The sequence below is a fragment of the Indicator indicator genome, chromosome 6 (genome assembly GCF_027791375.1).
Source record: "Indicator indicator isolate 239-I01 chromosome 6, UM_Iind_1.1, whole genome shotgun sequence".
Lineage (NCBI taxonomy): Eukaryota > Metazoa > Chordata > Aves > Piciformes > Indicatoridae > Indicator > Indicator indicator.
In genome coordinates, this window is record NC_072015.1 from 7,807,354 (window position 1) to 7,833,679 (window position 26,326).

General features: G+C 42.1%; 1 protein-coding gene across 1 annotated transcript; it reads right to left on the bottom strand.

The window, feature by feature from the left end:
* Positions 1 to 300: 300 nt before the first annotated feature.
* Positions 301 to 21,032, bottom strand: ELOVL2 (ELOVL fatty acid elongase 2). The gene is made up of 7 exons (XM_054381732.1): positions 20,975 to 21,032; positions 13,771 to 13,958; positions 5,960 to 6,037; positions 4,952 to 5,123; positions 3,242 to 3,366; positions 994 to 1,128; positions 301 to 429 (listed from the first exon to the last, which is right to left on the bottom strand). Exons 1-7 carry the CDS (start codon positions 20,988 to 20,990, stop codon positions 301 to 303), a joined length of 843 nt encoding a protein of 280 aa, XP_054237707.1. The 5' UTR covers positions 20,991 to 21,032.
* Between the last annotated feature and the right edge of the window lie 5,294 nt (positions 21,033 to 26,326).

Genomic DNA, 26,326 nt, shown 5'->3' on the forward strand with positions numbered 1-26,326 from the left:
ATCCATTTGGTGTTTGAGAAGGTGTCTTTGTCAGCATTAGAGATCAGAAAGTTTTTGTTTTTTTACATGAGAAAGAACTTGGTCTCCTTTTGTTCTGATGGTGACCTTTGATAGAAAAAGTAGTTCTACCTCATTTGTTAAAACCTAAACAGCAGTACATTAAGTGTCTGGTACAAAGAACTGATAAACATAACCAAATAGGGTTTAAGCTAAAGTTTGTAATTCAGTCTTTTTTCTTTTTTTTTTTTTCCTTTTTTTTTTTTTTTTTTAGAAAAAAAGAAGTCGAAGGAATTACTCTACTTATTGTGCTTTCTTCTTGTTCAGGAATCCATTGGCAGCACCAAAATAGTCCTTATGGAAACCGTTCTTGATTTCTGCTGTCGCAGGGCTTTCCTTCCTTGCTGTTCCTGAAGGTGCTCCCCGGTATGTCTGTAAAAGCAAAATCCATAGTGAGTCTTTGGATTTATTTAGTGCATCTTCGGGTTTATTTAGTGTCTCCTCCCACACCAAACATTGCTTGTTGTGAACTGTAAAATGGAGCTGTTTGGTCTTTGTTGATGCAGATGCATGTATTTTCTTCAGACTGTGTTAAGGGAACTGTGTGCTGTGGGTGACGTTACCTTACTAGTATTACTAGTCTTGATTTCAAAAGAGATTCAAAGCCCTTTTCACTAGAAACTACACATACAGATAGGCTGGTGTAGTCACTTTGGAGCAAATGTTACAGAGACAAAGCTGCTTGTTTCTTTTTTCTGTGGAGGAAGACTCAGAAAGTTGCCCAGCAGAGAAAATTCAGACCTCCTGAGTCCTGACTGTGGTACCTGACTTGCTATACATGTGCAGAAGAGCTGAGGTGCAATGAGGAGGTGGTCGTGACTGTCTCATGAAGACATGACTATATCTGTCATTCTTTACTTATCAAGGCTACTATCCAAAAAGTTCTTTTTTTAAAATCCCCCACCATTCTTAGAGAGCTCTTAGAAGACTTCCTACCTTAATGTAGAAGTTTATGAAGAGAATGACCAGTGTGGCCATGTAGGAGGACTGGAACATGAGGCAGCCAAATGGGAATCCACATGGCTTCACAGCTGCACTGAGTGTGTGCACAATGGTGAGCAGAAACTGGATCTGCAGAGAAAAAAGCACGCATGAGTGTTTTGCTGAGAAAGGGTCAGTGCTAGAAAAATCAGATACAACAATGTCACCAAGTCTTGTTCTTTGAAAGCTTGAGTACTCTTAAACAACACCTTTTTGATCCTGTGAATGTATTGTGGGAGTTAAAATAGTGCTTTTATGAAATAAAAAAATAAAAGCCATAGCAGGGGTCAGAGATTTCTAAAAACATGAGTTTATAGGTCTAGTTAGCAAAATGAAAGCTCTCTTTTTAATGGAAATTGTTCTATCTTCCAGACCATGTTGTGCCGGATACAGCATTCAGCAGAAACTCGAGAAAACTGGGGAGTCGAGGCAATAGCTTTAGAAATCTGAATAGAAAATGAAAATCTTGTGTCTGAGGAGAAGTTCAGGTAGGCTGGTGTTTCCATTAACAGAGTTAAGATGGGGATACATGAAGAAAAGATGAGATGGAGAAGGAATTGCAAAGGCTGGTTGTATTTAGGACTGTGAGCTACAGCCCATGATGGTGCACGTGATTCTCCCCAGCCAGCTGAGTGTGCTCTCCAGCCAGTGTTTCAACGGCAGGGATGGCCTCAGTTCAGAGGACAAACACTTACTAAACACATTTCTATCCAGGCGTTTTCAAGTTAACTGCAAACACCTGAACTCTGAAATAATGTAATATTCAGAGAAAAAAAGTGAAAGTAATTTCATTTCATATCAGGCTTTGCTGATGGAAGCTTTTGATGTGGTTCAACTCTTCAGGTGGAGTAACCACTGGAGTAAACTTTTAGAAGTCAGGCAACTTGTATCTTGTCAAAGAGTTTGTTTAGATCATTCTGCATTTGATTAGTTGTACTACAATGTGGTGGGTTTACCTTGGTTGGCTGCCAAGTACCTACCTACCTGCTCTCTCACTTCCTCTCCTCAGAGTAGGTATAGTAAATGAGATGGAAAAACTTGTGGGCTGAGATAAGGCCATAGAGGGAAATGGATAAAACTTACCCATTATCATCACAGGCAAAACAGACTTGATTTCAGAATGAATAATTTAATTTCTTGTGAATTAATAACAGAGAAGGATAGTAAGAAGTAAAATAAAATGAAAAACAAATTCCCTAAGCCCCTGTTTATTTCTAGGCTCAACTTTTCACTCTTCTACCTCCTTTCCCCAGGTGGTTCAGGAAGATGGGCAGGGGGTTTGTAATCAGTTCATACTGCTTTGACTCTGCCCCTCTTTCTTTTGCTCTTCACCTGCTCCAGTATGGGGTCCCTCCCATGGGAGACAGCCCTGCACAAACTTCTCCATCATGGGGCCTTCCACAGGCTGTAGTTCTTAGGAATGGACTGCTTCACCATGGAAGCCCCATGGGACCTATCAGAAAACTTTTGCATGGGCTTCTCTCCACAAGCCCCAGTTCCTGCCAGATGTCTATTTCAGTGTGGGGTCCTCCATGGGCTGTAGCTTCCATCAGGGCACTTTCTCCTGCTCTGCTATGAAGTCCTCCATTGGGCTGTAGGTGGATCTTTGCTCCACCATTAATCTCCATGGGCTGTAGGGGGTGCTGCAGGAGGACAACCTCATCTTCTGTGTAGGCTGCCAAGAAATCTCTGTACCTCTTCTCCTCTTTGTGCTCCAACTTGAGAGAAACAGCCCTGCACACACGCACTTTCTCACTCTTCTCAGCTGCTAAGCAGCATTGTTTACTCTTTATTAAATATGCTATCACAGAAGTGCCCCCAGCTTTGCTGATGGGCTCAGCTTTGGCCAGGGGAAGCTGAAAGGAGTAGGCTCTGTCAGACAGTTTTTATAACTTTTTTTAAAAAAAAAAAAACCTATTTGTCATGATTAAGGAAAGGCCTTTTTTTATGCATGAGATCCTAAATAACAGCATTTTAGAGCCTGTGCAGTTTCTGCTGTGTTGTAGGAAAGAAATCTGAACATTGTTTCCGTTATGAAGTCATACTGGGTTGCACTACTGACTTGGTATAATAGCTTTGTTCTATTTGAATTGTAACTGGCAAAATTTTACAAATTATAATATTTAGCTATTATCCATGTTGCCCTCTCTGTCATTTTGAAGGCCCTCCAGCAGTTGAAAATGACAATGAAATAGATACATACCAGTTGTGCCTGAGTGAGGTACTTCTTCCACCAGAGATACTTGCGCATGGAAGGGATGACTGAGAGTCCATAATAGGAATACATAAGCACGTGGATAAAGCTGTTCAGAGTGGGGCCAAAGAAACCTATAGAAATCCATCATGGGAAACACTTTTATATACTAAAGAGTAAGAGAAGATGTTATTGCTAGCAACATCTCTTGCATGCAGTAAGTCTTTTTGCAATGAGAGTGGTAACAAACTGGAAGGAATTGCCCTGGCGTGTGGTTGAGGCCCCATCCCTGGAGACATTCAGGATCAGATTTGATGTGGCCCTGGGCAGCTGGATTTAGCTGGAAGTGTCCCTGCTCACTGCAGGGGAATTGGACAAGATGGCCTTTGAGGGGCCCTTCCAACCTAATGTAATCTGTGAATCTGAAAGCCTTCCCATTATTGCTATTATTTGCTAAAGACATTCCTGAGATGACTACACGAGGATGATTTAATTCAGAGTAAAGCCCTTCAGTGGTTCTTTTGCTAGATGAAGATATCCAGAATTTTACCCCAGATAACCCACAGAATTACAGAATGGTGGAGGTTGGAAGGGCTCTCTGGGGATCTAATTCAACCACTCTGCTAAAGCAGGGTCACCCAGAGCAGTTTGTCCAGGATCATGACCAGGTTGGGTTCTCTCCAGAGGAGACTCTACAGTCTCTCTGGGCAGTCTGTTGCAGTGCTATCACACTCAATGTAATGAAGAATTTCTTTACTTTGAGATGGAACTTCCTGTGCTCTAGTTCATGCCCATTGCCCCTTGTCTTATCACTGGACACCACTAAAAAGAGTCTAGCCCCATCCCCTTAACACCTATCCTTTAAATATTGATAAGCATCGATAAGATCTACTCTCAGTCTTCTCCAACCTAAAGACCCCTGGCCCTCTCAGTGTTTCTTCCTCAGAGAGATGCTCCAGTTACCTCAGCATCTTCATACCCCTCCACTGGTCTCTCTCCAGTAGTTCCCTGTCTCCCTTGAACTGGGGAACCTGGAACTGGACACAGTACTTCAGATGTGGCTTCACTATGGTAGAGTAGAGGGGGAGGAGAACCTCCCTCAATCCATTGGTCACACTCTTCTTGAGCACCCCAGGATACCATTGGCCTTCTTGGCCATGAGGGTGCACTGCTGGCTTGTGGTGAACTTGTCTACCAGGGCTCCCTTGCCACTCTACCACTCTAGCTGCTCTTAGTAGATACTAATTCAGAGAGTTGTCTAGAGTTGGTCTCGCCAATTGTTTTGATTTTCCACTGATTAATTATTTTATAATTAACGATGCATACAGGAAGCAAACTTGTAAAAATGCCATTGAATTCATTTGTCATGATTGATGGGTTTACTGGTGTCAGGAGTTTCTCTTACATCTGTTTTTTGAGTAGGTCTTGTATGTGATCACTCTGTGTGCTATTCAGCGTTATCTTATCTAAAGGTGGTTTGAAGAGAAATAAATATGAGGGCTTGTGGCAGCTAAGTGAAAATCCAGAGCCTAACATTTGTATTTTCTTAATTTTTAGTTATGAACTTTTAACTATGCTTTTAATTTTACTGTTTGGAAATTCTGAAAGGTTGTGAATGTGCTGCCAGTGATACACTTGCTGTGCATAGTGATGGGATTTGGATTCTCCTCCAGCTGCAGGTGACTTGTCCCCCAGGTGACAAAGTGAACACAGACTTACTTTGCCCGCAAGGTATCCAGTTCAGAACACACCACCAAATGTTAAACATGGTGGCATGGTGATACACGTGAAGGAAAGTGATCTGGCTGTTTTTTTTTCTCAGCACAAAGAAGATAGTGTCCATGAATTCAATTACTTTGGAAAAATAATACCACCACAGCACCTTGGCTACCTGTACAAGGAAGTACAAAAGAGCAGGAAATCGATATCTGTTCATGCAAAGGCTTAAATATTGCTGTACTTCACCAGTCCTACTAGGCAGACAACTTCCCAAAAGGCATTAATATTCTACTGAAGGAGCACAAGCTTCTACTTCATTTTTGTTTCTCTTTTGAATGAGACCATTTAGGAAAAAAAGCATCATTCTTATGTAATGCATAATTATATAATTATCTAAATTAAGAAATATGAACTTTAAGGGTTTTCTAATTATTATCTTTTTTTTCATCAAAGATAGTTGTGTGGGATTTTTATGTTTTTTTGTTTTTTAAGGGTGTTACTGTTTTTACTTGGTACTGAACAGATTATGCTGTCAGCTTCTGCTTAAATAATTTAACTTTGATACTCAACACAATGAAATAAACCCTCCTCTAGAACTGAGATGCTTTATCAGAGCTCAGGATGTGTCCCAGGATGGTTAAAGACAGTTAAAGGGGGAAATAGCTTGTTGATTGAAAAGGGTATGCAACTGACTTTTTCCTTGCCATAGCACAGACAAATTTTGAAGACATGAGAAACTGATGTAAGCTAACCAATCTTTCTGCCCTTGAGCTCTAATGTTATCTGGAGGTGAAGCCTGAAGCATGGAGAATGACAGAGTTGTTACATGAAATTTCTGATGCAGAAATAAGGGTTGAAACTAGATGTAAATCAAGCCAGCAGGATATCTCTTCAGTTTTCTAAATTTTAGTTTCCAGTTCAAGCCCAACAAGTGCTACGTTTTTAGATGACTGATTTTTCTCCTGGTTTCTTAAATGATATCTAAGCTGAGCTGTTGCTGTTTCTTACCCGGATGTCAGCTTCCCCTGCACTGTGAAGGTTCTGGCACTGCAGGTTGTAGCCTCCTTCCCACGTGGCAAGGATGAGCTGAAACACAAAATGCAGCAATTATAGAACCATAAAGCCGCGAGGTTGCACTGCCGTTCAGTGACATCTGAACGGGCTGGAGAGTTGGGTGGAGAGGAACCTAGCAAGGGCAAGTCGGAAGGTCCTGCACCTGGGGAGGAGTAAGTACAGGTTAAGGGTCGGCCTGCTGTGTGGAAAAGGACCTGTGAGTCCTGCTGGACAGCATCCATAGAACTCGTGAAGTTCCACCTACAGTAAGGAAATACATCCAAGTATGACTCTGTAAGCAGAATCGCAAGACACTGTGAGCAGGGGGTTGCTCTTAACTCCAGCACCATGTTCAGAGGGAGGGTGTGTATGAGCATCTATACAGGCTTTTCCCTCCCCTTCAGACTGTGAAGTGGTCTCCTGTGGTGAATGTGTGACAGTCTACTCAGAAGTGAAGCAGAGATATTCTCAGTGACCAAAGGGAATTAATTCCTAGTGTAAATACATTAAAAAGCAGAATATTGATAATCTTGTCTGGACAAGTAGCCAATAACCTAGAATGCTTATTATAAATTCACATTAAAAATAAATAAAACCCAGAGTGCCAAAGCCTCATTTTCCTCTCAATTGCAATTCTGTGATTGTCCTGTGATGGCCAGAATAACCCACCGAGATTGCAGAGAGAGACAAAAAGGCAATAAATGAGTGTATTGAAAATAGCTACTTTATAAGAACCAAAATTAACCAGCTGCTTTTTGGCACAGCCCATGCTCTGGTGGATTCACCTGCAGTGTGTGATTCACCTGCAGTGTGTGATTCACCTGCAGTGTGTGCCTGAGGTCACCAAACAGGATCCGACCGGAGCCTATAAACAGGGAAAACAATCAAACCCCAGCTAGAGATCCTGATACACACGTTCAGTGCAGCTGGGGTCACAGCTTGTATTGCCAGTTTGGCCTCTGCTTGAATGTTGTGATAATTTTTGTGGCCTTCTCCTCTGGAAAGCACTGTTACTTTTTGAATGGATATTCCTGTTTCTGCTAACTCTGATTTCTCTGTGCTCTTTGAGTTGTGGAATAAGCTCCACATGTGATGGGCTTTCTCAGAGAGAAAATGCCTGGAAAACGAGGTATTCCCCCTTGTCCTGGGGCAGGAGAAGGACCAGCACCTGAAAATAAGCAAGCCCTGCAAGGCATTTGGAGTTTTTGCAGTTTGCCTGGAGAGAGGACTGCCTTTCTGATGAATGGACTGAATGTTGTACCTAAATGCAGAACTCAGAAAGGTCAGTAGAAAAGACACAGAGAACTCGGATGAAAACTGAGAAGAGGCAATGTGTCCAGCTAGAACAACTGCAGGCAGGGATAGCTAAGTCAGCTCCTCACCTTTCAAAACAAATTATTTGACTAAGATAGAAGAATACCTGGGAATTTAACTCTATTCTCCTCAGAAAACCTGTTTGCCTTGCCCTTGCATTTCACTGCCTTACAATGCACTCTGTGACCTTTTGCTGTCTAGGCTTTTTCCCCCCTCACTTCTCCTTTCTTCCAAACTAAGTGCACCTATTCTCTTCTGGATGCTCACTTTTTCTTTTCCTCTAGCTCTCCTAAGGTTAAGGCAGTCTTTCTGTCTTCATTTAAAGAATTATTGCAAAGGAAGCCTTCACCTCAAACACCAAACCTATTGAGGTAGAGTAATTGTTTGTTTGACTTAAGTGACATTCACTAAACTCTGAAGAATTAACAGAGTAAACAGTCATTTACTACAATTTATTAATAAGTCATTATGCAGAAGTTGAATTTCGTAGTAAAACTTGAGCACATTTCAAGTGTGACCAGGAGGTCAAGGGAGGTTGTCTTCCCTCTTTAGTCTGCCCTAGTGAGGCCACATCTGGAGTATTTTGTCCAGTTCTGAACTCTTCAGTTCAAGAGAGACTGGAGAGGGTTCAGCATAAGCTACAATGATGGTCAGAGGTCTGGAGCACGTCTCTTACAAGGAGAGGCTGAGACCTGGGACTGTTTAGCCCAGAGAAGACTGAGAGGGGATCTTATCAATGCTTATAAATATCTGAAGGATGAGGGGCAAGAGGATGGGACCAGTCTCTTAGTGATGCCCAGTGACAGGACAAGGATCAACGGGTACAAACTAGAACACAGGAGATTCCATCTAAAGAAGAAAAGCTGTTTTCCTGTGAGGGTGCTGGAGTAGTAGAGGGGACAGATTAGATGATCTCCAGAGGTCCCTTCTCACCCCTACTATTCTGTGATGTCAGCTAGGATCTATGCCTTTTTTTAACTTTTTTTCACACTGTTAAAACTTTACTTAGACCTTCTGCTGCTCAAGTCTTGTTTTTATCACTTGTACACTTAGGAAGTAAGTCTTCCTCATGTCAACAATTATAGTGATAGGATGAAACAGAATTTTAAGTACTCCTTCTATTTTGGATTTGTTCCTTTCATTTTGACCACTCTAATTCCAAATCTAGGAATTATACTGGCCTTTCTAGGAATTTGCAAGATGTAACATGTAGGGGTAAAGACAGTGGCTGGTGGCTCTGATTGTGCCAACATTGTGCTTCTGACCTTTCCCTGCTGTCAAGGGATGCAAAGGAGGCAATTCTGGTACTCCTGGGAATCCTCATGATGTCTGGGCACCTATGGATCTGCAAGTCATGACTACAATCCAGAAATGTGACTTTCTGTGGGGTGAATTTTCAGCTCCTACAAACAGGTAATATGAAGGTAATTTAGTTGTTTGGTTTGTGGGTTTTGGGGTTTTTTTTGGTTGGTTGGTTGGTTAGTTTTTTAATCCTGGAAGGTAGGTAAGCCCAAAACCTTGTTTTGTACAAGGCCAAGTTGCCCCAGGGAAGATTTAGGTTGACGTTAGGAAAAATTTTTCACCAAAAAGGTTGTCAAGCCCTTTTCCAGGCTGCCCAGGGAAATGGTGGAGTCCCCACCCGTGGAGGGTGCTGATGGGCATGGTTTCGTGGTGCACTTGGGGCAATGCTGCGTTAATGGTTGGGCTCGATCTTAAAGGTCTCTTCTAGCCTAAATGATTCCATGTAAAAATCTTTTCTATGGCTTCACTAAAAAGGTTAATGCACTGGGCTTGCAATACTTGTGCAGTTCTGCTCTTTGCTCTGACTCAAGAGGTCCTCGCATTATCCTCATGTGGATGTGGCTGCTTGCTTACAAATCCTATGGATTTGTAGTAAGGCTGTGAAGCTACCTGGGGATACAGGCAGCTTGAGACATCACGCCACCCTTTTGCTAATGACACATATTTCCTTTTTAATCTGACCCAGATGCTGCTAGTGTCCTGGTTTTCTCAGTGCCTGATCAACAAAAGGACTTGGGTGAGACCTTGATGACTAGCTGAGATTTAATTTAAATAGGGCAGAGGTGATACTTACTGCTGGGGAAAGCAGCCTTAAGACCTAGACAGAGCTTATGTCTCTTCCTATTAATGAGAGAGAGAGACAGTATCTTCATCTGAGTAATTTTGCAATTCAGAGATCAATGTTGGTCTCTTTTATTTCCACTTTTAGTTTATCATTGGAGTTATGACAGTTTTACCTTGTGAACTTGGCCTCTAGCACCTGAAGCTGCATCCCTGGAATATAGTTTGTGAGCTGACTGGCATATGAAATAATTTTCAAGACCTGATTTCACAGTAAGATATTTTTCTGCTCACAGTTGGTGCTTGCAGGATCTTAGGCAGAGATTTGTGTAGAGGAAATGTGTATTTTGTTTCAGTGGAACTGCTAAAAGTTTTGATTTTTATTAAAACAAAAAGATGTTTTTTCTTTATGCAGATTTTTGTCAATGTGACTAGAAACTGTGGGATCAGTAGAATTGTTCTGGGTCTGTGAACACTTAACAGTACAGAAGAGTACACACCCAGTAACAAACCTCTGATTCAGGTTTCTCTTGCAGTGGTGAGGGTGGAGGAAATTGCCTCCTGGCCCCTCAGCAGTCTACCTGAAGCCGGCCTAATTTAAGCCAATGGCAGGGGGTTTGGAACTAGATGATTCCTGGGGTCTTTTCCAACCCTGACAATTCTGTGACTTGTATCTAAGCTTCAGATAATTAAAAAAAAACTATGCTCCAGACCCAAGTGCCTCACCTCTCCCTTATATTCAGTGGGGAGACACCAGGGCCTTTGATGTCTATTTGTTTAACTCAGAAATCTGAACTAAGGTCTAAGAAACTGCCCTTGTGGGAGGCCCTCAAACGCACCTGAGTCTTCCTTGACATAAAAATTTTGAGGCATCTCAGTAGTGTGAGGGCAGCTTGGCAGAGCTTGTTTTCTTTAGACCTTGTCCTTTTGGGGGATAGTAGGGGTATTCGACCTTATGCTAATGGCACACCTTAGAGTTGTCCTGGATTGGTTGACCTCAAAGCTCATGGAGCTAAAATTGGTTCCCAGATACTTCGTGCCCATGGAGATCTGCCTCAAAAGAGGAATCTGCCCTTGGAGATTTTAAACCAGCCCTTTTGTTGTGACTCATTGCTATGATCATTGTATTCTTGCCTTGAGGATGCACGAGTCAACTGTAGCCAAGGGACAGCAGGTGAAGGTGAGGAGATGAAGAATTGCAGTATAAGTCCCCCCATCAGCTGGTTTCTCATGTTTCTCATTAAAACTAGCATGTGGGACAGTCTGTGTATGGAGATACACCTATTTGTTTGTTTGTTGTTTTAATGAGAGTTTTTTATTTTGGACGTCTAAGAAGCACCCCCTCTATTCTGGAGCTATCACAAGAAAAGGTGTGTGTCACCTTAGAAACAAAACCAAGAAGAGATAAGAACAACAATGGTAATAAATGTGGGATTTCTTGGTGATTTGTATTTATTAGAGAGAATTATTTTGTGATTTATCTCTGCCACAGATACCAGAGAGGTTCAGGTGCAGTGGGAGGATGGAGGAATAAGACAACTGTTATAGAAGTGTCTCTGACTAGAAATTAATCCTACTCGTACTTGCTGGGAGGGATCAGCTCTGTTTACATAAGAAACCACTGTGCAGAATGCTCTAAATATAGTTAACTCTTGACTTAAAGAGCTTACTGTCCATGAAAGAGAGAATAAGGGCCAGAGGGAAGCTTCAGAAAGGAGACATTCTGAAGTGTTGAGTCACTGTAACTTCATTCAGTCCTGAGGATGATTTCTGCTCTCCCATTTCCTTTCAGCAGGAATGTGCAAGCTATCTCAAGGCAGATCTGCAAAGCATAACTCCCATTCTGCTCTTTCACAAAAGAAGCTGTGATAGAAACCAGGCAAGAAGACTATGAAAGAATACAGAGCCACTGTTATGGAAGAGTGTTTTGTATGGTGTAAAACCAGCCTGGCTTACAGTCCAGAGCAAAGAGTGAAATCTGCAGTGAAACAGCTGGCAGTGGTGATGCCACAGAATCATAAAATGGTTTAGGTTGGTAAGGACCTTTAAAGATCACCTGGTCCAACTCCTGTGCTGTGAGCAGGGACAAGTTCAACTACATCAGGTTGCTCAGAGCCTGGTCAAATCTCACCTGGAATGTTTCCCAGGGATGGGGCATCTATCACCTGTCTGCGTAACCCAGGCCAGTGTTTCACCACCCTCACTGTAAAGAATTTGATCTTTATGTTAATTTAAAAGAAATCATCACCCCTTGTTCTGTTGTAACAGGCCCTGCTAAAAAGAGACCTGCAAAAATTCTCTTTGTTCATTCATTTCCTTGTGGCAGGCCAAATCAGCCTGCAGAGGGCAGGGAGCTGTATTTTTGTTTTCAGTTAATCCTTTTTGCTGAGTCCTGCTACTGAAGACAGTTATCTGTGTGCCTTGAAGCAAAATGAGGATTTAAACATCAAAGTGCTAATTTAAATTCTGGAGGACAACCAATATGGAGTAATCACACCCTCCAGCAGCTGCTGGTTTCTGCTTTGCTCCAGGCCTGATCCTGCACTCTCAGGCAACCCACAGCAACCACTGAAGCCACCTGGAGCTTTGACCAGCTAATGATCTGCATAGCACAATCCATCCTTTGCACAAAGGCCAGTCACTTGGTGGTTAGCTCAAATTAATTTAAAATTTGAAATCTTTGGGGTCATCTTTGGGTTCTGTAAAGTTTCTTGTCTAGCTGACAGAACAGTTGGTCCTTGTTTTTTGGTTTGTTTGGGGTTTGTTTTTTTTGCGTTTTTTGTTTGTTTGTTTGTTTTTTGGTTTTGTGGTTTTTTTTTTTTTCTGTCTGGTGGAAACTGCTGCTGTGGCCAGGAGCTCAGGGAGCAGGAAACAGTGTGAGGCAATGCAGGCAAGGAAGGCAGTGATATCAGCCCAAACCCCTCTGCAGGTCACACCATGAAATCAAGCACATTCTTCAGCCAATACTTCTCATGCCCAGGGTCACTTTTTAAGCCAAGTCAGAAAACGTTTTGTGGTTTTTGTCTTTCAGTGTTTGTTTTTTATAGCTGCGAGTGATGGATGTTAACACTTCAATATTGAAAGTACCTCAGTAATCACAAGGCTGAGAATAGGGAGCTTTCAAATAATATTGGAATGGTGACTTTTGGCTTCTGCTTTCCACTGGAGAAGTGAAAACAGGCATGTCTCTGCTGAGGAGCACTGTTTGAGTCCTCTACTGCTGCAAAATTATCAGATGCATTCAAACCTCTCTTCTGGTTCTGAATGGATCTTAATTTCTGTGAGCTTGTCCCCTCCTGATAAATACTTGGAAAATCATCTGTGTGACCATATTCAGCCTTCAGGACCCTCAGCACATGCTTTTGGCTGAAATGCCAGGTTATTAACATCTGTCTCTTACTGTCTGTCTGTATGAGGAAAGCTTCTTAGTCAGGAGAGCAGCAAAATAACACTGAATTGCCAAAATAACACTGAATTGCCAAAATAACACTGAATTGCCAATGCTACAAATAAGTCAGTACTTAGATCCATCTATAAATCAGTTCATCTTTAAGCATAGAAAAGTCATTTCTGCAACAGTCAAACAAACAAAACCTAATCTATGGGCATATCTATGGGTGCTGAAGAACAAGGTGGGCAACTGCTGCAGATTCAAACTCAGGCTTGTAGACAGTGCCTTGATGGTAGGCAGCTGTCCCCGGATGTGGATTGTAGCTCAGAAAGGACAGACAGTTGGTTAAAACATGCCCAGATCTAGACTTGGAAGGTCCTGTACAACTCTAGAGGACAAGTCTCATGAGGAGCAGCTGAGGGAATTGGGGTTGTTCAGCCTGGGGGGAAAAAAAAAAGGAGGCTCAGGGGAGACCTTCTTTCTCTCTACAACTACTTGTAAAGAGGTTGTAGAGAGCTGGGGGTAGGTATCTTCTCCCAAGCAATAGGGCAGGAGGAAATAACCTCTAGTTGTGCCAGGGAAGGTTTAGTTTGGACATTAGGAAAAAATTCTTTCTAGGAAAGGGTTTTTGAGTTGTGGAACAGGCTGTCCAGGAAGTGGTGGTTGCAGTCTCTGGAGGGATTGAATAGCTGTGTAGATGCGGTGCAGAGGGGACATGGTGTAGTGGTGGCCTGTTTAGTACTGGGTTAATGGTTGGACTCAATGATCTGAATGGTCTGTTCCAACCAAAACAATTCTATGATTTATGTTTCTAATTCACTGTCCAATTGCTAAGAGATGTTTTTTTAGAAAAAAATCTTAAATTTACTTTGCTGTTGATGTTGAATTTCCTATCAAAACTATCTGTTGCTAAGATATTTCCACTAAAAACATTATATTGCTCACCTTTCTCAGCTACATTGCTTGGAGGAGCACTTACCTCTATGAGCATGTACAAGGAGAGTAGTGTAATCCCAAGGTTGTATACAATGAGGTGAGCCCTGAGAGAGAAAGGAGGTCTGTTCTTCATGAATTTGTTACCCAGCCATATGCAGAGGAGGTATGCTCCAGTAAGGAAAAACGTGGGAAGGTAAGAATCCAAAAGGAACCATCCTCTAACCCTGGTGTCTGAAAGATACACAGGCAGCAGGCAATTAAGAACACCATGGTAAAAATATTGTTAAAATAATGCAGATCACATCATGGAAACAGTCTGCTAAAAGCGTGAGAGGGTATCTGTCAGGTTTTGTTCAAAGAGCTATCCATTGCCTTTACCTTCCCAAACCTGCATACAAGTTCAGAGAATTCCTCCTGAAAGCCTGCTGGGTGTAATAACAACTTCTTCTCCAATAACTTAAGGCCATTTACATCTTCTTATTTGAACAGGAAAGAGAAAACAAAGAAAGAAGAAAACATCCCTATATACTTTTAAAATTCTAATGCTGTAACTTCATATTTAAGTAAATCATATCTTAATCTCTTCAGCAGACAGTTTGCAGGTAGTAGACTGACTTTAAAATTGAAGAAGTTGTGGAGGCTGCAACCCTGGAACTGTTCAAAGGCAAGTTGGATGGGCCCTTGAGCAAGCTGTTCTAACAGGAGGTGTCCCTGCCCATGGCAGGGGGGATTTGAACTAGATGATTTTTAAGGTCCCTTCCAACCCAAACCATTCCATGATTCACTACAAAGTATGCATAATGAATTGCCAGATATGAATTCTGTATTTGCCATTTAAATGCTAAGGTAGATCATATTTGCTGGCAAACATTTATTCAAGGGGCTGATTTTCTCAAAAGCATTAAATACGAAAAACAAATGGCAAAGGTTTCCTTTGACAGTTATCATTTTCAAAGATATTTAGCAAGGCAAGGGTTTGCTTCTCACAGTTTCTGTCCCATTCGCCTGGTCCTGAAATGAGATATTAAGGTCAAATCCTGCTTGCCTTATTCACACAAGTAATCCCATTGGCAGTAATCAGATAGCTCAGTGTATACGAGCAAAGCCTAATCCTACATGTCAATCTGGAGGCACTGCTTCCTTGTCCTGTCAGCAACTGGATGTCATGAGCCAAAGGAGTGTTTTCTCTTTATTTTTTTTTTCAAGACAGAGCAAAATTCAGAGTTTTATTTCCACAGTGATAATCTTCAGACATTTATGAAAAGAACAAGGGCTGTCAGAGTCAGTTTTTCAAAGAAGTTAGTGTAAATCTGTCATTGTTTATGGAATAGGTGAAGAAATGTCAGTGAGATTACAGAATCACAGAATGTTAGGGGCTGGAAGGGACCTTGAAAGATCATCCAGTCCAACCCCCCTGCCAGAGCAGGATCACCTATACCGGATCACACAGGAATGCATCCAGGCAGGTTTTGAATATCTCCAGAGAGGGAGACTCCACAACCCCCCTGGGCAGCCTGTTCCAGTGTTCTGTCACCCTCACAGTCAAAAAAAATTCCATCATGTTTCCATTGGACTTTCTATGCCTCAGCTTCTTCCCAGTGCCCCTTGTCCTGTCATTGGGCATCACCAAGAAGATACTATCATGAAGGTCACAGTAGTTTTTTCTGCTCTTAGAAACTGTTTTAATTATTTTTAAAAAGATTGTTAGAAAATGTGAAAAAAAGAAAAGATGTTCACAGTGTATGAAAAAAAAATTACTATTTTTCTGCCTATGGTGATTTTGAAAGGGACCAGTGAGTTAGAATAATCTGTTTAAGAGCATCAGCTTGCTTTTTCATTAGTGTCCCCTCACTTCCCAACTTGTTTTCATGACAGGGACTGTAACACTGATCTGTTGGATCTGGACTCTGTGTGGCTTGTTAGCTCTTTTGCAGGAAAGGCTTTCAATCAGAGCTAAATTATCATGGAATTCCAGTGCTCTCCTGGTTTTGACTCTCCCTTCTGGACTCTACTGGAGAGAGTCCAGCACTGGGGCACTAAGATTAGGGGACTGGAACATCTATCATAGGAGGAAAGGCTGAGAGAGCTGGGTCTGTTTAGCTTGGAGAAGAGGAGGCTGAGGAGAGATTTTATTAATGCTTACAAATACCTAAGGCTGTGTGTCAGAAAGATGTGGCCAGACTCTTCTCAATGGTCCCCAGCGACAGGACAAGAGGTAATGGGCATAAACTTGAACATAGGAAGTTCCATCTAAACATGAGAAGGAACTTGTTTACTTTGAGGGTGGCAGAGCACTGGAACAAGATGCCCAGAGAGGTGGTGGGGTCTCCATCTCTGGAGACTTTCAAGGCCTACCTGGATGCATTCCTATGTCATCTGCTTTAGGTGATCCTGCTCTGGCAGGGGGGCTGAACTTGGTCTTCAGTGGTACCTTTCAACCCCTACCCTTCTGTGGTTCTGTGACTCCCCAAAACTTCAAAAAGATATGTAGGATTAAAGCAGTCATGACAGCGCAGTCTTCTATACAAAGCATAATCCTTCCTTCAGGACAGCCTTGCTTTGTTGTTCATGACCAAGCTAGAATGCCTGTTTCCTGTCTCAAGGTCATAGACTCGTAGAATGGTTTGGTTTGGAAGGGACCTTTTAAGGTCATCTAGTCCAACCCCTCTGCACTGAGCAGGGACATCTTCCACTAGATCAGGTTGCTCAGAGCCTTGTCCAACCTGACTAGGAATGTTTCCAGGGATGGGGCTTCTGCCACCTCTCTGGGCAACCTCTGCTAGTGTCTCATGACCCTCAGTTTAAGAAAATGCTTCCTATCTAGCCTAAAACTTCCTCTTTTAGTTTAGAACCATCACCCCTTGTCCTGTTGCAACAGGCCCTGCTAAAATCTGTCCCCATCTCTTTATAGGTTCCCTTTAAGCACTGAAAGGCCTTCTCTTCTCCTGGCTGAAAACCACCAATGCTTTCAGCCTTTTTCAATCATCTCAGTAGTTATTGGATCATCTCAACATGACAATGAAACACTTTGAGCAACTCTCTTCAAGTTCATAAGCAACATCTGAAGCTCTGGAATGAATGCTTTTGAAGTGTTTCTGCTCCCATTGGGGCTCTGAACAGGACACAAGGTGAAAGGCCAGGTAAAGTTTACATGTTTATTATCTAGTGTATGTTTCAGGAGCATATGGATTTTAACTTATTTATGGTATCCTAAATGAAGAGGTAGAAAGTAGTCACGTTGGCAAGACTGCTCTCCAAAGGATTGTCCCCCCCAAAGCTGAGGATTGCAACACTTGGTGCACAAAGGTTACTTGCACAACGGCTACCTGCTATCAGCAGATAATGAATCAGCATGTTTGCTCAAAGAGGAAAAGTAATTGGAAGAGATGAGAATGCAAACTAAACCAAGCAGCATTAAATTCTCCCTCAGTATGTCTTCTGAAAGTTTTCAGTCTGCTGTGAGCAGCCACAAGGATGTGGGCTAATCCCACAGAACTTGAGTGCTTGTTTAGGTGAGCATGTCAAGTGTTTATTAAAGTCTATACTACTGCACTTTCTGGAGTAATAAAAACATGTGGTCTAGCTGATTCTTTTCCACCCTACCTTGAAGGGTAAGACAGTTATTGACAGAAAGTGGTTTATGATCAGCAGCAAAGGAATGTGACTGTTTCCGCTTATGCTTATCCCTGCATGACAAGAAGGGAAAGGTTTTTATGTGGAAAAGGAAGGGCCAGGGTAAGGAGGGTAAAACAGGGTAAAACAGTTATTGGAAGGAGGGATCAAAAGTATTCTGTTGACTGACAGCTTGATCTCCATGTTCAAGGACTGTAAAGGTATGCTGTCAAGAGGAGAAAGAGTTATTCAAAAAATGTCGAACCTACACTGCATCTGAATTTGAGACCAAGGCAGTGAATAAAGCCACAGTGTGAAAGTGCTGGACTGCAGCAGGGGAAGGAGCAGGCACCCACAAGCTCTGTGAATAAGCTCATTCACAGTCATTGACCATGATGTGCCAGACCCTTAGGGTGAAATCCTGGCTCCTTTGAAATGAGTGGCAGGCTTCCCAGGCTCTTTAAAGGTGTCAGGCTTTTATCAGAGAGGTTCAGACACATTTTGATTCAGGTTTCTGTGTAGCTCTGGCCAGATACTGTCTGAGTAGATTCAGACCTTAACTGCAGAGAGTAAATAGTTTTGCACCAATGCCTTGCTGCTGTTCAAAATCAGCTGAGGAAAGGAGGAGTGCTTATTGCATTAATATAGCTTTACTCATATTTACCTGTTCTTGACTGCCTCTGTTTCTTTCACAGATAAAACAAGCAACCAATTATCTAGATTTAGCTCCTGCAATTTTGTTTAGCACCAAACAATACCCTGCAGATGAAGGTGGCCCTGGAAAAATGCTCTCTTACAAAACAACATTGTCCAGGGAAGTGTTGGAGTCCCCATTCCTAAAGGTATTTAAAAGATGTGTAAATGTGGTGCTGTGGGACATGGTTTAGTTGTGACCTGACATTGCTGGGTTAATGGTTGGGCTTGATGATCTTAAAGGTCTCTTGCAGCCAAAACACTGCTACAATTCTGTCAAAGCATAGCTATTTCATTTGTTCTCATTATGCCTTGAGCTAGATATCTCCTATCCAGAATAATGTGGACCAACATTAAATTGTAAAGCCACTTCTTACTAAGAGATACAACCGATGGGCATGTGTGTGGCTTCTGTTCCCTGATCAAAAGTTTGCTAATTCCAAAGCAAACATTGAGTTAAATTTGTGTACAAAGTCCATCTGACACTAGTGAACAAAGGCACCAAGTGTAGCTATATAAAAATCAAGCTCACATCTTTAATAGCATTCCTCTTATTCTAGTAGCACAGAACTGCTGCTTGTGCTAACCTGGTACCAATGTGAGCAAAGATTGCTTCCAGTATCTAGTGCATGGCTTTCTGTGTCCTGTGGCCTCAGCCACATCTGGTGATGATGATTAAAAGCAGTATAATGACACCAGTGTTTCAGTAGCTACTGCCCAAAATATAAATCATCAACGTGAAGTTTATTTTAAAAGAATAGACCTCTGCTGTCTATCCTTTTAAGCCATTTTTTTTCTGTGGAATGAAGTGTGTGGTGCGGATGAGAACTGGTGGAGGGGAAGAAGGGGAATACTTTTTTGGGTTTAGATATTTGGGGAAACTCTCATGAACGAGTTAGACTTTAAATTGTAGCATTAGTCTACCCAATTTAAAACTGTTGGCAGTTTATTGTGAGTTATTTAAGTGTATAAACACATTAGAGGGAGCTCTGTGATTCATTAAATGTAGGATACTGTGTCATTATACCACCAGATCAAATAAAAGATCATAGCAAAGAGGCACAGACAAACAAATGATATCTTCAGCACTGCTGCCTGGAGAGGGTTGGTGATGTTCTCGGTGAGCAATATAAACAATACTTGTTTAACTAAAGTGCTTTCTAAAAGCCTAAAGGGATCTGCCTAGTATTCTGCATTGGATTGACTACAATTTATTCCTTCAAACAATTTGTTCTGGACAAAAAGGAAAGTGGAATGAAGGAGAACATCATGTCCATTTGGAACAAAACAAAACAAACAAACAAAAAAAAAAAACAAACAACCAAAAAAACCCACAAAAAAAAAACACCACAAAACCACAAGTAGTACTTCTATGCTTCTGATCACATTTCCGTGTTAGTACTAAAATGCACTGTTGTAGAAGCTGTTAATTAAATTCATTCTCTTTTAATAATTTCTGCTGCCCTTCCCAAGCTGTTCAGTGTTTCTTTCAAACTTCTCATTGTCTGCAGAGATGATAAAAAAAATTTTTTACCCAGACAGCCAAATATGAAAAATAAACCAATTTCTTGGTTTTACAAATGCCAATTAAGCAAGAACTTTTTATAGGGCCTGGAGTAAACCACTGCAACAGCATGAGAAGACCTGAAAATAGGTCCATCTCCCTGGATAGCAGTTCTGGCTTTAACCATAGGGTTAAACCATAGGTTTGCAGGGCTGTTCCTGAATATGATTTAAACCCAGCCCTACCATCAGCACGGTGGCCTTGCAGGGACCTTTCCTGGAAATTGGGTTTGCTGCCTAAGATCCTGTCTTTTCTTTTCCCTTTAGTTCTTTGGTCCTCTTCTAAACTTAGCCCTGACCTTGATGCTCTGTCTTAACCTTGCCAAGGCTCTTTCCTTCTGCAGTTCTACTTCATTTTTGGCTGTTCGGTTGTTTTTTTTTGGCCCAGGCTGTATCTGCATTAGTGACATAGACAATGGGATCAAGTGCACCCTCAGCAGGTTTGCAGTTGACACCAAGTTCAGTGGCGTGTTTGACACACCTGAGGGATGGGATGCCATCCACAGGCACCTGGATATGCTTGAGCAGTGGGCTCATGTGAAGCTCATGAGGTTCAACAAGTCCAAGTGCAAGGTTCTGCACATGGATTGTGGCAATTTTTGGTATCAATACAAGCTGGGAGATAATGGGATTCAGAGGAGGCCTGTAGAGAAAGACTTGGGGATACTGGTGCATGAAAAGCTGGACATGAGCCAGCAATGTATGCTTGCAGCCCAGAAACCAACTGTATCCAGAGCATGGCCAGGGGGATGAAGGAGGTGATTCTGGTGAGACCCCACCTGCAATACTATGTCCAGCTTCTAGAGTCCTCAGCAAGGGAAAGATGTGAACCTGTTGGAGTGGGTCCAGGGGAGGCCAGAAAAATGATTATAGGGCTGGATCACGTCTGCCATAAAGAAAGGCTGAGAGAACTGGGGTTGTTCAGCCTGGAGAAGAGAAGGCTCCAGGAAGACCTTACAGTGGCTTTTCAGTACTTTAAGGGGGCCCATATAAAAGACAGAGACAGACTTTTTAGCAGGGTCTGTTGTGGCAGGACAAAGGATGATGGTTTAAAACTAAAAGAGGAGAGATTTAGACTACACATAAGGAAGACTTTTTTTTTTTTTTTTTTTTTTTTTTTACATTGATGGTGGTGAAACACTGGCACAGGTAGCCCAGAGATGTGGTGGATGGGCCTATCCCTGGAAACATTCCAAGTCGGGTTGGACTGGGCTCTGAGCAACCTGATGATGTTGAAGATGATCTGTGCCAGCACTTTGCTGTCCTCCTTAGGGGGAGGGCAGCAGAACTAGACATAGTTGACTGTTGACTACTTCTCTTTATTAGAATATTTTGGAGTGGTATTGTTTCCTAAAAGGGCTACAGGTGAAGAAACTTACCTCGAGGTCCAAACATATAGTCCACAAATGCATTTACTTCCTGGTCAAAAGCTTTCAGGTGCTCCTAAAAAGTACAAAAAGTACATATATGATATCTAATGGCTGACAGAGAATGCAGTTTAGAGAGAAAGCAATGAAATGTCAAAGAACATGCCATGCTCGAGTATTTCTGGAGCACAGAACATCATGTCTACTGAAAAAAAAGCAAACAAACCCACCCAAACAAAACAACAACAAAACAAAAAACCCAACCAAATAAACAGAAGACCTTTAAAAATCAATTCAGGGCAGATTGTGGTCTAGATAACAACAGAGGCCTCATTACTGAAAACTGTGCCAAACCCAGAGGTCTTTAGAAAGGGAAGCGAAAGCTTTACAAATGAAAGAGAACAGCCATCTAGTATGGGTGTTATTTTCACTCCAATATAGATGTGGGTTTGGGTTTGTTTTTGTTCTGCTTCCTCAACTGAAGTCACTTTTGGAGAGGAGATGGTGATTCCTTTGCTAAGCTCCACAGAGCTGCCTAGTTGCAGCAAGCCTAGTGAGAGTGCATCAGCTGAATAAGAAGGAAACCTCTGAAGGAAGCCAGCTGAGATGTCTCTAGATCAGGCACTAAGTTCCTAAGACAAGTCTGCAGGAGCAGCCAGACTTCCTATAATAAAATTCAGGCCATGGAGGCAGGAAGAGGAGGGCTACATTATGTTTTGAGGTCTAAGTCAACAAAGGTGCTAAGATGGAGGTTTAGCATGTTTGTCTCTGATTTTAACTGAGTTGGGATCTAAGCCATGATCAACACAGTCCTTCCCTCAGGACATGGTGGTTTTTCCAAAATGCTTCTTCCCAGATTCTTGTTCTGAGCAGTAGCTTCCTCCAAGCTGGTGCCTGACCAACTCTTTGCCACAAGCCTGAGGTCAACCAGATACTTCCTCTGTTCCTTCCAACAAGCTCTGCTGTGCTTGGTGAATTAATTTTTAGCACTGAGCAATTGCAGCCAAGCTCAGGCCATGGAGTGACACTGAGCATCTCCACAGGGCAAGAGCTGCCAAGGGCTCTGTGTACCTTTAAATGCCAGATATCTCCTGGGCTGCAGCCACCCTTAGCAGATTTGACAATTCATGATACAAAAAGATTTCTCATACTTCACAGCACTGAGGAAACTAAACTAGCATTTAGGAAAGGATCTTGACTACTGCCCTGGAGAAAGGCATCTTCTCAATTTCAAACAGTTTCCTCATCAGCCTAAGGATGGATTCTGTTAGAGGAGATGGCTCCTTTTCCAGGTGCAGAACCTGTGCAAAAAAATCCACTTTGATTTTTACATCCTTGAGCAGTGCAGTTTTTCTGCTATTATGTCATGAAGGAACTTCCATTCCAGATATCACAGAATTTGGTTGGAAAAGGCCTTTAAGATCACCATGTCCAACCATTAACCCAGTACTGCCAGGTCACTGCTAAACCATGTCATTCACCACCACAGTTACAACTCTATTAAGTACTTTCAGGGATGGGGACTTCTCCACTTCCCTAGGCAGCCTGCTCCAGGGCCTGACAACCCCTTCCTAAAGGGAAATTTTTCCTAATATCCAACTCAAACCTCTCTTGTCACAACTGTGAGGTTGTTTCCTCTTGTCCTATCACTTGTTACTAGGAGAAGAGACTGATGCTCATCTCACTGCAACCGCCTTTCAGGTAGCTGCAGAGAGCAAAGAGGTCTCTCCTCAGCCCTCCTGAGCAGACTAACAATCTCAGCTCCCTCAGCCACTCCTTGTAACACTTCTGCTCTAGACCCTTCACCAGCTTCATTGCTCATCTTTGGACATACTTCAGCACCTCAGTGCCCTGCAGTGAGAGGCCCAAAACTGAACACAGCATTTAAGTTGTGGCCACACCAGTGCAGAGTGCATGTGGACAATCATGTCCCTAGTCTTGCTAGCCACGCTATTTCTCATCCAGGCCAGGATACCTTTGGCCTTCTTGGCCACTTGGGCACATGCAGACTCATATTCAGACAGCTGTTTTCCAACATCCTCAGTTTCTTTTCTGCTGGAGAGCTTTCCATCCACTCATCCCCAACCCTATAGTGTTGCATGGGGTTGTTGTGACCCAAGTGTGGGACCTGGCACTTGGTCTTGCTGAATCTCATACAATTGACTTCAGCCCATTGATAGAGCCTGTTCAGATCCTTCCTAAGAGTCTTTTCACTATCAAGCAGATCAACACACCTGCCCCAATTGGTGTCACCTGCAAAATATACCAAGATTACTTTTTGCATAGGTTACTGTTTTCATTGATCCAATTAGTGACATTTGACCTCCAATACCTGGCTGTGATGAGCAGAGTGTGTGCCCAGTAGATAAAGCAGACTAAAGTTAAATCTGCCTCCTTAGGAACGTGCTTAAATGACACAGCGGGGACTTGAACCAACTCCCAGTTCTGCTCCAGCCAATCTTTATTAGCAGTTGATCAGTTCAGTGCCTGGTTTCCTTTCATTGGTAACTCAAGAGTAAAAACTCTACTAAGATGTGTAGCAGAAAACCCAAAAAATTCTTAGGGATGTTCCTTTTTAGCTTTTTTTTTTTTTTTTTTTTTACAGATTATCTTAGTTTACAGGAACACTTGCAAGATACAGATTTACAAGGTTGTTAAAGGCAAAACGCTTGGTTTTATATCTAATACTTTTACATTAAAAAGGTAGGTTACCTTATGTGCCTAGTCTTGGCACCTTCCTATCAACACCACTAGAGAGACCAAACCATGTTTCTGGGGTTTAGAACATATCCTTAACGCTGCCTCTGGGCATATTAGATGCAAATGTCTTGCTCAACATGATCTGTTTTATTTCTAAAGAAAAGCAAATAAACCCAGCCTGAACAAAACCATATGCTCACACAACTCCCTTCTCTCTGGCAAATCATTGTAACAGTCTTTATCAATGAAGGTATTTGGGTTACAAGGCTAAAGATTAGTGGGTATTTCATGGTTTTGGTTTTTTTTTTTCTGTTGTAGAGGACACTGCTCTGGGCATCGGCATTGTTAGCAGGGGGGCAGGAATTTGCACAGAGTTGTGGAAGACCTATTTAGCTATACCTATGAAAAAGATGTTAGGTGGTTGTCCTTGTTGAGCCATGAGCTACCCTGGGCAAAAAGACAGAAAGTTATTTTACCCCCAAGGGAGTAAAATATAAAAACTCACACAGAATTGGAGGTTAAACGTGAATGCTATTTACAAATATATACAGAAATACAACAGGTATTCAGGGAAAAGGAATATATACGCAAATTAAACCTAATATTGGACCTCAATACTAGGCTAAAACCTTCCCCCCCACTCTCCATCAGCAGTTTTACCTGGGACAGCTTTACCATGCCTCATTCCCTTCCCCCCAGGCTGAACACACCAAGCCTTGACTAGGCTCAAATGCCCTCTACACAGGTCACACTGCCCCCCAGGCTAGGCTGAAATTGTGTAGCCAGCCCAAGGCCACAAACTCCCCCATGAACCACAGGAGATAAGAGCTGCCACACTGGGAGCAGGGAGAACAGAGAAAAGAGGGAAAACAGGCTGTGATGCTGGTTAGATAGAGAACGCAGGATGCTGGGATGGGATAACAAAATTCACAATATCCTGTGTCCACCCTTAGGCTGTCCAGCCGTTGGAGGACTTCTTTAATCTCTATGGTCTTAAACCCATAACAGTCATCTGAGTGAATGGAATCACTCAAATGAATAGTAGGGAGCATAAAGCTGTTTTAAGGAGCTTCAATATTCTTGCCACAGAAATTTAAGTAACGGAGTTAGTAGCAGAGTGCAGATAGGGTGAGTGATTGTTGTAACACATCCCGGCTTGTATTAGAAACACAGAGGCCAGCAGCAACAGGGAGGTGATCATCGCCCGGGCCTCAGCACTGGTGAGGCCACACCTTGAGAATTGTGTTCACTTCTGGGCCCCTCACTACAAGAAGGGCCTCGAAGTGCTGCAGTCTGAAAACAAAGAGTAACTTGTTTGATCTTTTGGGACCAGGAGCAACCACCATGAGTCTTCATTCCTAGCGGCTGCAGTCACAAACCTTTCAGAATGAGGATTTGCCCAGAGGCATGGGGTCGCTCTTCTCCCAAGTAACAAGCTACAGGAAGCAAGGAAACCGCCTCAAGTTGCACCAGGGGAGGCTTAGATTGAATATTAGGAATAAATTATTCCCCAAAGGGGCTGTCAAACCCTGGAACAGGCTACCCAGGGAAGTAGTGGAGCCCTCTGTCCCTAGAGTTATTTAAAACACCTGTGGATGTGGTGCTGAGTGATGTGGTTTGGTGGTGACCTAGCACAGTTTGGATAAATGTGGACTTGATGACCTTAAAGGCTTCTTCTCACCAAAACAATTCTATGGTTCTGTGATTCTCTGTAACCCATGCTAGCCTAAGGTTCATTCTAAAATGAAAGGTTCCTTGAAACTCTAAGACAGTGATACCAGGGTTTTCTGAGCTAAGGAACTCAAATTCAAAATGTTCTTCTTGTGCATAAAGTACATTTGCAGACAGTATCTGTGATGAAAAGAGAAATACCCACATACAAACTGATGTATGTTTGGGAGTCTTTCTGTTTGAATATGTAGATTTTAAACAGCTTTCTGAAATAACTTTCCTACAGCTGAATATACTGCACTCAATCTCACTTTTGTACCTGGAAACCTTTTGAATTAGCAGGGGATGGGTGGGTGGGAGTGGGTTTCATGCAAAAGCTTTGACTTTTATTTAGTAAATAAAAAATCCAAGGTAATTTTTTGCTCATTCTTACACAGCCATACAGGAATGATAATACTCTGTATATAAAGAGATCTCATTTCAGGCTTCAAACAAAAGTCAGACATAGGTGTCAGCCCCTGCTTTGCAATACAGGTCCTGAAAGTAAGTGTGCTATTTGAAGCAACCATGACAGAAAATATATTTATTAACTGTATGGTGGTTTTTATTATTTAGGTGGGAACATTTCCTTAGTTCCTTGAAGGTTTCTGCTCTGTAGTCAGTGACTGAGGAGTGCTGGAATTAATCTGATTCTATCAGAATGTCTAAAGAAATTAATTTTACATGCCTGCACATATTTGAATATACAAATCTCAAAGAAGCTTTGGAAAAGTGTAGTGCTGGCTTCAGAATGGCTGAAAAAAAGGGATGAAATGAAGCAAAAGGAGGTCAGAGTTAAATCTCAGGATTGTAGAAGCATAATTACTTATAACAGAAATTGTTTAGCTTTTTATTGGTTGGAGCATTTAAAATTAATCTGGAACAAAGATCTAGAGTGGGGAACAATTCTTCATCAGAGATTTTTTTTTTTCAGGCTGCCTTTTATGTTTTTGT

What these genes read in the sequence shown, in the direction of transcription:
- ELOVL2 (XM_054381732.1), bottom strand. An exon ending in CAGGGGAAGCTGACATCCGG is followed by an intron (nt 5,124 to 5,959) that starts GTAAGAAACAGC and finishes TTCCTTGTACAG; the next exon opens with GTAGCCAAGGTGCTGTGGTG. An exon ending in ACCTCACTCAGGCACAACTG is followed by an intron (nt 1,129 to 3,241) that starts GTATGTATCTAT and finishes TTTTCTCTGCAG; the next exon opens with ATCCAGTTTCTGCTCACCAT.